The following is a 13434-nucleotide window of genomic DNA, read 5'->3' as shown; positions in this document are numbered from 1 at the left end:
TGAATGAATAAAACCACTCAGGGCTGTTTTAAGACCTGGGGGTGCTATGTGCCAAAGCAAGGCTACATTGCCACATTTAATTCTCCTGGCGGTGCAGTGAAGTAGGGACTACTGTTCCCAGCATTCAGAGGTGGAAACTGAGGGTCAGAGACCATTCGGTAACTGTGATGGAGTCATAGTAAATGACTGGGCCAGTACTCGAATCCAGGTCGATGGGGACTCCAGACTGGGGAGAGGAATGGGTGAAAGGCCGGGGAGCGTCAGAGACTGACCCAGGGCGCCCAGGCCCGCGGGGGGCGGGAAGGAGCGAGTCCTGCCCTCCACCCCCCACCCTGGGGGCCGAGAGCAGTGAGGCCCGGGCAGCTCCGGGGGTGGGTCCGCCCCCCCGCCCCCCCGCCCCCCGTCCCCCGCCCCCCCGTCCCCCGTCCCCCGTCCCCGGCCAGCGCCGAGCGCCGGGGGCTGCGCTCACCTGGCCGCGGCTCCCGCGGTGCTTAGTGCTTCCAGCGCTGCGTCTTCTCCGCGCGGAGCTGAGCGCCGTGGGGCCACCGCCTCCTTGGGGCGGAGCCAGGCTGGGCTCAGGGGATACCGCGCCCCCACGCCACCTCCCTTGGCCGCTACCACCTTCCCGCGGGGCAACCCGGTAGTGGCTAAGGCCAGAGCCGGAGGCCGATCGGGCAGGGGTGGGATGAAAGGACGCACAGGTCCTGCGTGTGGAGCTCTGTCCTGTTTGCACAGTAGTCTTAGGACTCCAAGAAACAGTTGTTTCTTGCTCTACCCACCTGCACTTCCATCGATTCTTCCACACCTCCCTGTCTTTGTTAGGTCAGGCTTCCTTCCTCCCTCCCTTCCTGCCTGACTGCCTGCCCCCATTCCGTCTCTCTTGCCTCTCATCCCTCTATCCGTCATCCCACCTATTCCATCCACCTCTTTGTCCATCGTCTTCTTACCCATTTTTTATTAATCTGTTTTGTCCCTGTATTCATCTCCCACCCATCTATCCATTCATCCACCTATCTATTCATTCATCCATCTTTTCTCTCATCCATCCTTCCACCTGTTCATCTGAATGTCCATCCATCCAGCCTTCCATTCATCCAAACTTCTATTCATCCATTTCATTCTATATATCTTTCTTTCCTTCCTCCACTCATCTATCTACCCTTCCTTTCTTGAGTTCTTCCACCCACCTCATGTCCATCCATCACCAATACCATCATTCCGTGATCAATGAGTGCTTCCTCAGTGCTCGCCTGTCCCCTGTGCTGGGGACCCAGATGGATCACACCATCCCTGGCTCCAGGACACTCATATTCAAGTGGTCGTAGCAGAGAGGCAGGCTCGCACCCAACAGCTCACACAGCTCTAGACTAGTGCTACAGGGGGCTGAGAGAGCACCGAGGGCTGGCCACTTTAGTCTGAAGAGAGTGTCTGGAAAGGCTTCAACCAGTATGAACATCTTCTGTGGACAGAGGTGGGTGTGGTGAAGAGAAAAACAAAATCTTTGCCAATGCACGCTATGTGCCAGATGGTAAGGTATCTTGCTTAATCCTCACAACTCTGTGAGTTTTATCTCAATTTAAGAAACAGGGAAACAGATTCAAAGAGATGAAAAGGAGACTCAGAGTGTAAGTCAGATCTGGGTTCAAATCCTGGCTTTGCTGATCTCTTGCTACATGTCTGTAGGCAACCATGAGGCTCAGGTTCTTCGTCAGTAAACCGGAAATGTGTACTTTACAACAGTGAGGTTGTAAGGCTTATGGCTAACGCTATAAATGCAAAATGCTTAGCATCTTGCCTGCTCAGTTGGCACTCAAAAAATGGTAGCTGTTATCATTGTTATATGAAAGATTGGGATTCGAACCCAGGTCCTGTGCCTTGAGTTGTGTCTCTGGTCCATCCTTTGATTCACAGAGACCAGTATCTTCCTCTCCCACAAGCAGGTCCAGAGAACTCACATTCCCCAGGACCAGTTAGTTGGTGGTGTTTTACTAGGAGAAGCATAGCTTCCAACACAACCACAGGCCATTTTATCTGTGCTTGTAGGGGTGACCCAGAAGGGTAACTGTCCAGGACCTTTCTGTGCTTCCATCACTTATACCACTGCCAAAGATTTATCTTTGTGGCACCCATGCTGGGCTGCGTGGCCTCCTCTGTGCCTCTACAGCCCCTTGGACTGCCCTGAGGACAGTCTTGTCCACAGTTGTCTGATGACCAGTCTGAGATCCACCATGGCGGGGTCCACGTCTCCCTAGGGCCAAGCACAGAGCATGGTAAAAGCGGGTGTCAGGAAGTACTTGTTAAATGTATGGGCCAATTCCACACCAGCTAGGGAGCTTGTCAAACCTTAGTAAATTGAGTTTATTTTTTAACAGCTTGAGTAACTTTTACTTATGTAAGTATGAATGTAGGAGTCCTTGAGTGGCACGAACTGTTAAACACTTAACTACTAGCTGGAAGGTTGGCAGTTCAAACCCACCCAGAGGTGCTTTAGAAGACAGGCCTGGCGATCTGTTTATGAAGGGTCACAGTCTTGAAAATCCTATGGAGCACAGTTCTAGTCTACACACGTGGGGTCTCCATGAGTTGAAATCAACTCGACAGCAACTAACAACATATATTAATGTAATCACTGCCTAGATCAAGATATAGAACACTTTTAGCATCCCAATGTCCCCTTTGTGCTCTCATGAGTAAATACCCCTCCAGAAGTAACCAGTATTCTGACTTCTGTCACCAACAGTTACTTTTGCTTGCTCTTCAATTTCATATAAATGGAAGCACACAGTATGTACTCTTTTGTGACTGGCTTCTTTTGCTCAATATTGTTCATGAGATTGGTGCATGCTGTTGAATAATGCTGTAGTTCATTCTTTTTAAATTGCTGTGCTGCATAATATTCTACTCTACATGTGTATCACAATCTATTTGTCCATTCTACCACTGATGACATTTGGGTTGTCTCTGGTTTTTGGCTCTTATGAACATAGCTACTATAAACATTCCCGTACAAGTCTTTTGTTGAACATAGGCACGCCTTTCTCTTGGGTAATACCTAGGAGTGGAATTGCTGAGTCATAGAGTAGGTGTATATTTTACTTTAGTATAAATTGCCAAAAGATTTTCTAAAGTGGTTGAACCAATTTACAGCCCCCACTCCCGCAATGTATGAGAGTTCCAGTTGCTCCATATCTTGATGTCAGCGTTTTGATTTTATTTCAATTTTATTGTGTTTTAGGTGAAAGTTTACAGCACAAATTAGTTTTTCATGAAAAAATTTATACACAAGTTGTTTTGTGACATTGGTTGCAATCCCCACAATGCATCAGCATTCTCTCCCTTTCCCTTTCCACTCTGGGATCCCTGTGTCCTTTTGTCCAGCTTTCCTGTCCTTTCCCGCCTTCACATCTTTGCTTTTAGGCTAGTCTTTTTTATTTTTAGCCATTCTGGTGGGTGTGTAGTGGTTTTAATGTGCATCTCCCTGATGGGTGGGGCTGTTGAGCACTTTTTCATATACCTATTGTCCATTTGTGAAGTGACTGAGTCTTTTGTCCATATTAAAATGATGGGATATTTATCTTTTTCTTATTGATCTGAAGTTCTTTATATCTTCTGGATATGAGTTGTTTCATAAGTAAAGTCTGCATACACACACAGGTACCAATGATCACTTCAAACAGTTTTCTTTAAAGTCATTTTAATGTTATTAATGAAATAAAAGAATAGTTTTTATTTGTTTTAGAAGATGCACCAGATAAAATAATACACTACACATTCACTTCATATGTACACAGTGGGGCTGGGCCCAGAGACCCAACATGATTCCACATGCTCAAGCAGAGCATTCACTCTAGATTGGGCTCCAGAGCAGCCTTCAGCTCAGTCCGGTTGATGTGGTAGCAGGGGTGGGAGGTGGCAGTGAGGGCTCACTTGTTTCTTCTTCCTCCAAGATGGGCTGATGGTGAATCTGCATAGACCTCCATGGACCAGGGTGGTGGGAAGCCCAGAGTGAGGACCAGGGCAAAAACAACCCCACCAGGTTAGTTTCCAGAGCTGGGCTCCTACAACAAAGCTGGATGTTCAGTGTTTACTGAGTGTCTTCCATGTGGTCAGTTCTGGGGACCCAGAGATGCTTAGGACACCAGCTTCATCCTGAGGGAGATCACGGTCAAGGAAAAGAATTAGACAAGTGAGCAAGGAATCATGACATGGAGTGCTAAATGCAAGAAGAGAGAGGTTGGTCAGAATGCTGTGGGAAGAAGACTGGAGGCTCCCAGCTCTGCCTGGAGGCTTTCAGCTTTTGATGGGTCCTAGGGACATCTTCACAGTGGAGCTGATATCATTTGAGCTGTGCCTTGAAGGATGAGCAGGAGTCACCAGGCAGACAGTGGCAAGAAGGACATCCCAGGCAGGGGGCTCAGTGCAGGACGTCCCAGTGAGTGGCAATCTTGTGGCTGGAGTGTAGGGTGTGTTGGGGGACAGGGCAGGAGAGTTAGGGTAGACCTGGGGATGGCCAAATATACAAAGAACTGAGTCTTTCCTTCCTCAACTTCCAGGGAGTCCTGGTGCTTGGAATTGTGTTGCCTGTGGATAACCTGTAGGTTGCAGCTTTCCAGATCACCTTGCCCTCATGGCCAAGATATGCCCAGGGAATTTTCTTTGTAGAATGGCCCATCTGTCTGGAGGAATTCCTCCCCAGCATGTTGCCTGGCTTAGTAGACACTCAGCATTGGTGAATCCCTTCCCTCCCTTACCTGAGAATGCTTCTCTATAAAGGAGCAACCTTTGGTTCCACATCGTTTTTCTTCTGGAGTTGGGATCTAGTAGATAGGAGATGAAGGAATATGGTCCCCCTGATGCCCAGACTTCTGGGCCTGGCAGGGAGAAGCAGGGCAAGGGCTCTTGGGGCAAGGGTGCCATGACTAGGGTAGGCCCTGTCTTGATGGGCCCCCGGGTCTGGGTGGGTTGGAGCCAAGGGGTAGGTGGGAGGGGCTGCTTGAAGGGGATACCTGAAGGACTGGGCCTGCCAGAAGAAGCTTCTTGCTTTGGTGATCTCCTGGGCCAGTCTCTTTAAATCATCTCCTTCAAATAGTGGCAAGACAGGATCCTTGAAAAAGGGAAATAAGTGTGAAGTTGAATCCATTAAATGACTGGATGGGACCTGGAAATCCAAAATCTCAGGAGAAGAATCCTAGAGCTAATTAAACACAGCCTTCCACTCAGTGCAGGAAACCTTTGTCTTACAAGAGAAGCAGGGGTCTTTTTAGTTAGAAGGAAACAACTACCTGTTGACATTTTGTTGAGCCATTTCAACAGACCAGAGCAACTCCACAACCTACCCTTTCATCAATGAAGCCTTTGGTCAGCATGCCATGAATTTGGAAGAGTGTGTCCTCCCCAACAGGACAGTGATAGCGCCCCCTGGTGAGGGAGGCCAACTTTCTCAGGAATTCAACTGCTGCCCTAGTGGGGAGAAACAGAGGGTTCCATTAGACAACCAGTTCCCCAGGCAAGTTCCCCTGAGCCCTGGGTCCAGGGGGAGCTTAAGTATGTTAGATTTAAGATAAATTGTCCTGGTAATGGAACTTAGGTCCTGAGGCTCTGTGCCATTAACCATGGTTTGCATCCTCAAGCCCACTTTCCCAGCCAGCTGCTCCTAAGTGAAGGGGGCTCACCATGTTGGTGTCCCATTTAGCCTGGATTCCCTCAAAGAACATGGCCCGCGCATTCCAGCCCCCATTCATTTATTGGACATTTATCCAGTGCCTACTATGTGTTGGGCCAGTGAGGGACACGGTCTGATCTTTATGGAGCTTTCCGTGGACTGCCAAAAGAACAAAAAAATCTGTCTTGGAAGAAGTACAACCAGAATGTTTCTTAGAAGCAAGGATGGTGAGACTATGTCTCACATATTTTAGACATGTTATTAGGAGGGATCAGTCCCTGGAGAAGGACATCATGCTTGGTAAAGTAGAGGGTCAGCAAAAAAGAGGAAGACCCTCAACAAGATGGATTGACATAGTGGCTGCAACAACACACTCATGCTTAGCAACAATTTTGAGGCGCAGGACTCGGCAGTGTTTCACTCTGTTGTGCACAGGGTCGCTATGAGTTGGAACAGACTCAATAGCACCTATCAACAACAACATGCTTTAGACAAGGAAAGCCCTAAGTTTCTACTGTAACCACAGTTTTTAATAATGTTATTATTTAATAATTTTTAAATAGTTTTAATGTTTAGTAATAATATTAAAGTTTTTCTGAATCTCTCTTATCTAACAAATATTCTTCTGTAGCAATCTTTTATAGAAATAGCCATAACAATGCTACATTAATCTGTTATGTTTTCGTCTCTAACGTTTCCCTAAGTATTTACAAATGTGCTTCCAAGAAAAGGTTGTGAGGGAGAATAAAACATGACTGGGTGAATTGGTGACAATCCGTTTCCCTGCTGGAGAAAGTCAGAGAGCACCCTGTTGATGGGCAGGCTAGGGGTGGAGAGAGGTATTTCCACCCTGGGGTGTAACACCTGCACAAGGGCTCTAGGAAAACAATGCATCTCCCAATGTCTAAGTCATAGGATCTGGGCCCAGGAAATGTCAGTGTCTAATGTGAGTTCCTGGATTTTTAATGTGAGTTCCTGGATTAGGTGAGGCAGCTCAGACTCTCCCCTCAGACATGTGGCCAAGTGAACTGTAAAAAAACTCGGCTGACTCCTCCGTGCTCACCTGTCTGAGCAGCTAAAGGAAATGGTGTGCACTTTCACGTCTCTTTTCTCCTTGAGTTTTTGGACTTCGCTTAGAATAAGGCTGCAGCTTGTGTCTGGCTTCCCATCGGTCAGCAAGTACAATCCTTCCACATCGGGAAAACTGAAAGCTTTCTGAAAGAGCATGGGAAGGTTGGCTGGCTCAAGGGCAGGGGCTAACCAAAAACCAGTTGTTGTTGAGTCGACTCCAACTCATGGCAACCCCATGTGTGTCAGAATAGAATCACTCCATATGGTTTTCAATGGCCTTTCTTCCAAAGTGCCTCTGAGTGGACTCGAACCTCCAACTTTTTGGTTAGCAGCCAATTTTACGTTAACCATTTGCACCACTCAGGGACTTGTGGGGCTAACCAGGAAGGGCAAAAGCCATGGCCCATTTCCTACCTGGTTAACCCCAAGCAAGTCACTTAACCTTGCTGAACCTTTGTGTCTTCATCTACAAAGTGGGAACCATGAGAATCCCTCTCTCACTGGGTTCTGGGGAAGATGAAATAAGTGTGAAAAACACTTTGTAAATGCTAAAGTGCTTTGTAAATTCTAAAGCATCATGCAAATGGAAGGTGACCTTCTTAATATCAGTATAGGTGATAGTGTGGGGACTGGGCTCAGTGGTGGAACTTGCCAGTAATGCTTGCAAGACTGAGGTATTTCCCTGAGCTTCCAAGTGGGTCACCCATTGCATAGCTTCATGGCACGCTGCATCTGTGGTCGCCACCAGGGTTTCCTGCCACGGTTGTAGGCCCTCTGCAAAGCTGATCAGGTTAAAACTGGGGAGAGAGGAAGAGGAGTGGGAGCAGAGAAGGAAAGAAAGAAATTGGTTAGAACAGACCAGTCTACATTGAATTTCAGTGAGGTGATCTTAGTGAGGAGCCCTGGTGGCTCAGTTGTTAAGAGCTTGGCTGCTAACCAAAAGGTTGGCAGTTCGAATCTACCAAGCCACTCCTTGGAAACCCTATGGGGCAGTTCTACTTTATCGTGTAGGGTTGCTACAAGTCGGAATTGACTTGATGGCAATGGGTTTGTTTTTTTTCGTTTAACGTTAGTGAGGACTATTCACTTAATGTCAGTGAAGACCCTTGCAGAGAGCCCTGTGGCCTCTCAGGGAAAGGGCTGTGGGCTCTGTAGAATGAGAAAATACACAGTGAAGATTCTGGATGCAGGCAGAAATAGATTTAAATACCAGCTCAGCCACTGACTGGCTATATGATCTTGGGTAAATCGCTTACCTCCTTTAATCTAGCTTAAACTTTAACTTCTTTGAATCCTACTCTCTTTGTCTGGAAAATGGGGATACAATAGCAATATCTCATAGGGCTGTTGTGAGGATTGAATCAAATCATGAGTTAAAGTGCTTGGCACAAGGAAAGAACTCAATATGTGCTTGCTGTTGTTGTTGGGTGCCATTAAGTCTTTTCCAATTCATACTGATCCCATGTGACAGAGTAAAACTACTCCATAGGGGTTTCTTGGATGTAATCTATACAGCAGCAGTTCACCAGGTCTTTTTCCCGGGGAGATGCTGGGTGGGTTTGAACTGCCATCCTCTCAGTTAGCAGCTCAATATTTAACCATTTGCACCACCAGAGCTCCTTAATAAATGTTTACTCTTATTAAGGCAAGAATGAGTCCCAGCCTAGGGCCAGAGTCTCCTGGTGTTCCCTTACGGTGGATCTTTCTGGGTAGAGAACAAACACATGCCCCCCTTTTTAAAAAATGAAGTTCAACTGAAATGCACATTTCAAGGCCACAGTTGCTCTGCTTGCAGTTGCCCCTGGGCCTCAGATGGATTTCTAAGATCTGCTTTACTTCTGTAGCAGAATAGTGTTCCTTTTGGCTCAAATCAGCTATTCAGAAGAGATTTCAGAAACTTCCAGGCCTGCTGGAACTGCGAGGAGGGAAGGGCCTTGGCCAGGGAAGCCCAGAACCAGCCCTTCGATCTCTCTGAGCCCACGCCTCTGCCTCCTACCTCTTGCAGTGCTTCCGCAGCTGCTCCCAAATCAGCAGAATCAGCTCTGTCTTCACCTGCTGCAGGTAGGGGCCCATAGACCCTGATGTGTCCAGGAGGATGCATACTTTGCTCTCCAAAATGGCGCCAAACAGTCGGCGGCTCCCTGCTCCGAGGTGGGTGGCAACAGAGGCAGGAAAGGAGTGAAGGGTCTCTCCTCCTGGGTGGTTTTCCTCACTGTATCTATCAGATCCCTGGTTTTGCAACACCTGCTGCCTGAATGATACCTTATCAGATGTCAACCCATTAAGAGGAGTCTCTGGGTGTTGCAAACGGTAAGCGCTTGGCTGCTAAGTGAAAGGTTGGAAGTTTGAGTCCACCCAGAGGCACTTTGGAAGAAAGGCCTGGTGATCTACTTCTGAATAATCAGCCATTGAAAACCCTATGGTGCACAGGTCTACTCTGACACACATGGGGTTGCCATGAGTCGAAGTCGACGCCATGGCAACTGGTTAGTTCACTGGGAGATGGTCTCTGTGGTGCTTTTGGAGGGGGCAGTGGCCCAAGGGCAGAGCGGGTCAGAGGATTAGTCTTTGAGAGATAGGGATTTCAGCACTGGTTCTGCCTGTGGTGACTTGCTCAAGTGGTTATAATCTCCCTGAGCTTGAGTTTCTTCATCTCTAAAATTAAGTAGTTAGACTAATAGTGTCATAGTATTGTTTTGGGCTGGAAGAGATGTTAGAGAGCATGTGGTCAGTCAAGTGGTCAACAGAAATTAACTGAACGTCTGCTATGTGTTAGGCAAAGTATAATAGTAAACAAGAGTGGGTGCCTGCCCTCATGGAGCATGTAGTTCAGCAAGGAAGACAGCTATTAAATGAATAATTAAAACTCTACTGAAGCTTCATCTACCCTGAGACAATGAACTAGATGGTGCCTGGCTACCACTACCGACTATTCGGATCAGGGCCCCAATAGTTGGACCCTGATAGAATGGGAGAAAAACGCGGAACAGAACTCAAATTCTTAAAAAGTCTAGATTTACTGGACAACTCCCTGAGACTACTGCCCTGAGACACTTGAACAGAAACTATCCTCTGAGGTCACCTTTCAGCAAAATAACAGATTGGTACACAAAATAAAACATAGTACCTGTGAGTACAGCACTCCATTAAAAAACTACATGAGAACAAAAGGTCAACAATTACTCTAAAGCAAAGATGAGAAGATAAGGGGGACAGGGAAACTAGAGCACTGGAAAGGGACCAACCAGAACGCAATTAAAGAGAACGCTGACACCTTGCGAAAAATGTAGCCGAACAATTTGTGTAGAAATTGTCAAATGGGAAACGAATTTGCTGTGTGGCCTTTCACCGAAAACATAATAACGTTTAAAAAAGACAAAATCTGCTGAGGGCTACAAACAAGTGGATGGTGTTATGGGAACATGTAATGGAGAAAACTGAATCAGTTGGATGTAGGGTAGGGAGCAAAGAACCTACCACTGAAGCTGGAGATGAGTAACAGCCAAGGAAAAAGGTGGGGGTGTGGAGCTTATGGCAGATAGAGGGAGCAGCCTGTGAAAAAGCTCTGAGGAGGGAGGGCAGAGCGTGGCACACTTGAGGAAGTGGAAAAAGCCAATGGGGAATAAAAAAAAGGTTGGCTGGAGAGACTCCTGGACAGAGGGACATGAGATAAAGCTGGAGAGGTTAAAGAGGCTATGAAAGGATTTGGAATTCATCCCAAGGGGAAACCAAGAGGGCTGGCGACTAGCCCAGGTGCACACAGACTGGCAGTGGTAGAGGTTAGATTCAAACCTGTCCCTCTGATCCAGGCTGTAGTCAGGCAACCTCTAATCCTAGTCTGGCTCCACCAGCTAAATGGAGGTAACACACGGGAAAGCCAAACAGCAGAAAATGCTATGTCCAGGGCAGGGCCTGTTCTCCACTGACGCCTCTGGGGCCTCATTGGAGGCAGGAGGGAAAAATGGAAAAGCTGCTGCAAAAGGGACCTACTCTCGGGAAACCTGGTAGGCTGAGCTGGCTGGATCCGCTGCCAGAAGCCTCCCAGGACTCATCTGGCGTGTGCTCTGGCCATGCTCATGTCAAAATGAGGACGAGAGCAAAATGGCTACATGCTTCCCCCTGAGGCATGGGGGAAGTTCCATGAGAATACACAGACAGACACAAATGGCCTCCTGATCCATTTCAGGAACCAGACAGTGGAAGCACTGCAAGCCACTAAGGCCTGTCATTTTTACCTCTGAAACCTCCCTAACTCTACACACTTCGTTCATCTCCACCAACGCTACCCTTTTCCACCTGTCCTCATCTTTCATATAGGCCACTACTAGATCACCTTGATTCCACTTCATCCCTTCAACAATTTATTTTCCACACAGCAACCAGAGGGATTATTGCAAATGCTAACTTGATCATATAACACACTTTCCCTTTATTTAAAACCTTTTAATGGTAATGGCGTCCCATTGCTCTTAGGATAAAGAACAGAGTTTGCGCCATGACCTCATCTCTCTAGGATGGCCTCATTGATACTATCCTTCATTCTTAGCCACACTGGCTTCCTTTCAGCCCTTCTACCTCACCACAAGGCCACCCTTCACACCTTCCCTTCCTGGATGTGACTAAGGGACTCACCTTCTAGAGGCTTCCATGAAGGTAGAGATAGAGAGGGGAACCTTCCCTTCTTTACAAATAGCACCAAGACCCCTTCAGGAGGAGAGTTAAGCTCACACCCAGAGGAAGGTAGGCTGGGAATTGAGAGATAGTCTGAAGAACCTAGTCCAAGATCCAGATGGGAGAGCATTTAGGCTTTGGGGCCTGAGAGGGTTCCTGGGGCGATAGGTGAGGTAGCCTTGATTTATAGGTTCTCTGTGGCACTCTTTGGCCTATGCACCGCCTCCCTGTGACCCAGCCCTCGACAAACAGTACCATGCTGGACTTCTGCACCCACAAACCATTTTGTACCCAGATGGTCATTCTGACCTGACAGCTCCCGAGTCCCTGGCCTGGGAAGGACTGACGTGGGGGTCCCTCATGCCCTTCTGCCCTCCACAATAGCAGGTAGGCTCACCAGACAGCAGCCACTGCAGCCTCTGGACATAGCGCCTTAACACCTTGTCCAGGTGTGTGATGTACGTTTCGATTTCCCAGAGTGTCCACTGAAGGTGTCTTACCAGTCCCTGCATTAAGGCATGTGAAGGCAAATCCTCACCAGCCACCCCCCATGAATTTCTCCATTTCCCCATCAACAGCCAGGAACAGCTTATTCCATTTGTGGTTAATCGTTTCCAAAACATCCATTAAACATACATTTTTGTGTTTTTAACATTTAGTAAACTTAGAAAATTTTTTGTTTTCATTAAACCATCAGAATTTATGGTTCTAGGAAGGAGTAGGGGATTTGGGATGATGGCTCTGGGCAAATGTGGTCACTGTAATAATAAAATGCATAACATCTCCACCTTTAAAATAGAAAACCCTTAATGCCAAGTCCCATGGTAGGTGTGATGTCCACAAGTTGGAAACTAAGATTGCCTTGGATGGAGAGAGGGCAGGTTTATGAAACTACCATAAAAGTCTTCTGGTGGATAATTTAAATCTGTTGGCTATTTTTAGCTTTGCAGTTTCTCCTAATGTTGACAATGTAGTCTAAAGGGTAAGGAGCATAAATGGGGTCTTATAAAAAAGCAGGCTTAGCTTTTCATTTTGTTCTAAATGTACTTGTTCCAGGGCCAAAGCAATGTAAAAAATTACCCTCCAAAAAAAAAAAAAAAAAAAAGAAGGTTCTCTTGCTCTTTCCCTCCCCCTTTTTCTCTCTCCTGCCACAGCAATCATCTCACCATCCTAACAGGACTATGGCGATGTTTGGGGCATAGAGTTCTTACTGGTGACTACTTCAGCCATTGCCCTGTGCCCTCACTCCAAAGCACCTTCTAACTCAGAACGCTCTCCTCAGGTACAATGGGAGGTGGCTTTTCTTCCAGCGGGATTCTGCATCTCCCACTCCCCAAGGGCATCCCACTTTAGGGAGTGTGGAGGCCTTAACAGCAGGAACACGAGCCATGGCGTCATGCATTCACATGGGGTTTTCTGCGACACGCTATCCTGAGCAACTTGCAGCTGAGAAGAGGCATGACTTGGGGCAGGAAAAACGATTATGACTTACATTGATCTCGACGCTGGGGAAGACACTGCAGTGTTTGGCTGATGCCAACCCCTGTCCTGTCTTTTGATGAGTGCAGCTGGGACCAATGTGTCTGGAGATCTCCATCTTCAGTTTTTTGAGCCCATAATTGGCTACCCACTTTAAAATAAAGGAGAACTAATAAAGCCAAGAACTTTATCTCAGATAATTGAGACTTAATTGAATGACTGACTCCTCTCTGTAAACCTGATTTTTTAAATCGACCTCCAATGGTTGACCTGTGGGTTCCTAGGCCCTCACTGAGCATCCATTGCATGAAGGTTCCTTCCCTGGTTATGGTCAGAGATGCACAAGATATAGGGGCACAGGAAAAAAGTTCACTGAGCTCCTATACTCCCTAGTCTAGTGGACATAGTTGCTTTCACAACATCCACTCCACCCTCCCCCACAAAATTTGGGTGAAAAGCCCTGATTGGTCTGAAGGTCAGACTCTAAACCAATCAGGATAATCCCAGTCTCCTTGCCCCAGTGATGGATACAAGAATGGGCATGCCCAAAC

General features: G+C 47.2%; 2 protein-coding genes across 23 annotated transcripts in view; both read right to left on the bottom strand.

The window, feature by feature from the left end:
• Positions 1–551, bottom strand: part of SDR42E2 (short chain dehydrogenase/reductase family 42E, member 2) — a 29870-nt gene extending 29319 nt beyond the window's left edge. For 2 of the 4 annotated variants that reach the window (XM_023558826.2, XM_023558828.2), the window contains exon 1: positions 470–547. The gene's annotated coding sequence lies outside the window, so the exon portion shown is untranslated. Of the gene's footprint in view, positions 1–469 lie in introns of all 4 variants that reach the window. The other 2 variants (XM_064295681.1, XM_023558829.2) reach the window with 2 other exon arrangements.
• A 3139-nt stretch (positions 552–3690) lies between these two features.
• Positions 3691–13434, bottom strand: part of VWA3A (von Willebrand factor A domain containing 3A) — an 85963-nt gene continuing 76219 nt past the window's right edge. For 13 of the 19 annotated variants that reach the window (XM_064295665.1, XM_064295663.1, XM_064295673.1 and 10 more), the window contains 5 exons: positions 12897–13034; positions 11802–11910; positions 8730–8874; positions 7386–7530; positions 5343–5460 (listed from right to left, as the gene is read on the bottom strand). In XM_064295665.1, coding sequence (XP_064151735.1) covers positions 5449–5460; positions 7386–7530; positions 8730–8874; positions 11802–11910; positions 12897–13034 — 549 coding nt within the window. In that variant the 3' untranslated portion in view covers positions 5343–5448. Of the gene's footprint in view, positions 4150–4751; positions 4818–5006; positions 5105–5336; positions 5461–6725; positions 6878–7385; positions 7531–8729; positions 8875–11801; positions 11911–12896; positions 13035–13434 lie in introns of those variants that run through there. The other 6 variants (XM_064295680.1, XM_064295676.1, XR_010323646.1 and 3 more) reach the window with 6 other exon arrangements.

This window comes from Loxodonta africana, chromosome 12 (assembly GCF_030014295.1).
Source record: "Loxodonta africana isolate mLoxAfr1 chromosome 12, mLoxAfr1.hap2, whole genome shotgun sequence".
NCBI classification, from domain to species: Eukaryota; Metazoa; Chordata; class Mammalia; order Proboscidea; family Elephantidae; genus Loxodonta; species Loxodonta africana.
The sequence above is the reverse complement of the archived record's forward strand: the minus strand, read 5'-3'. Positions and strand labels throughout refer to the sequence as shown.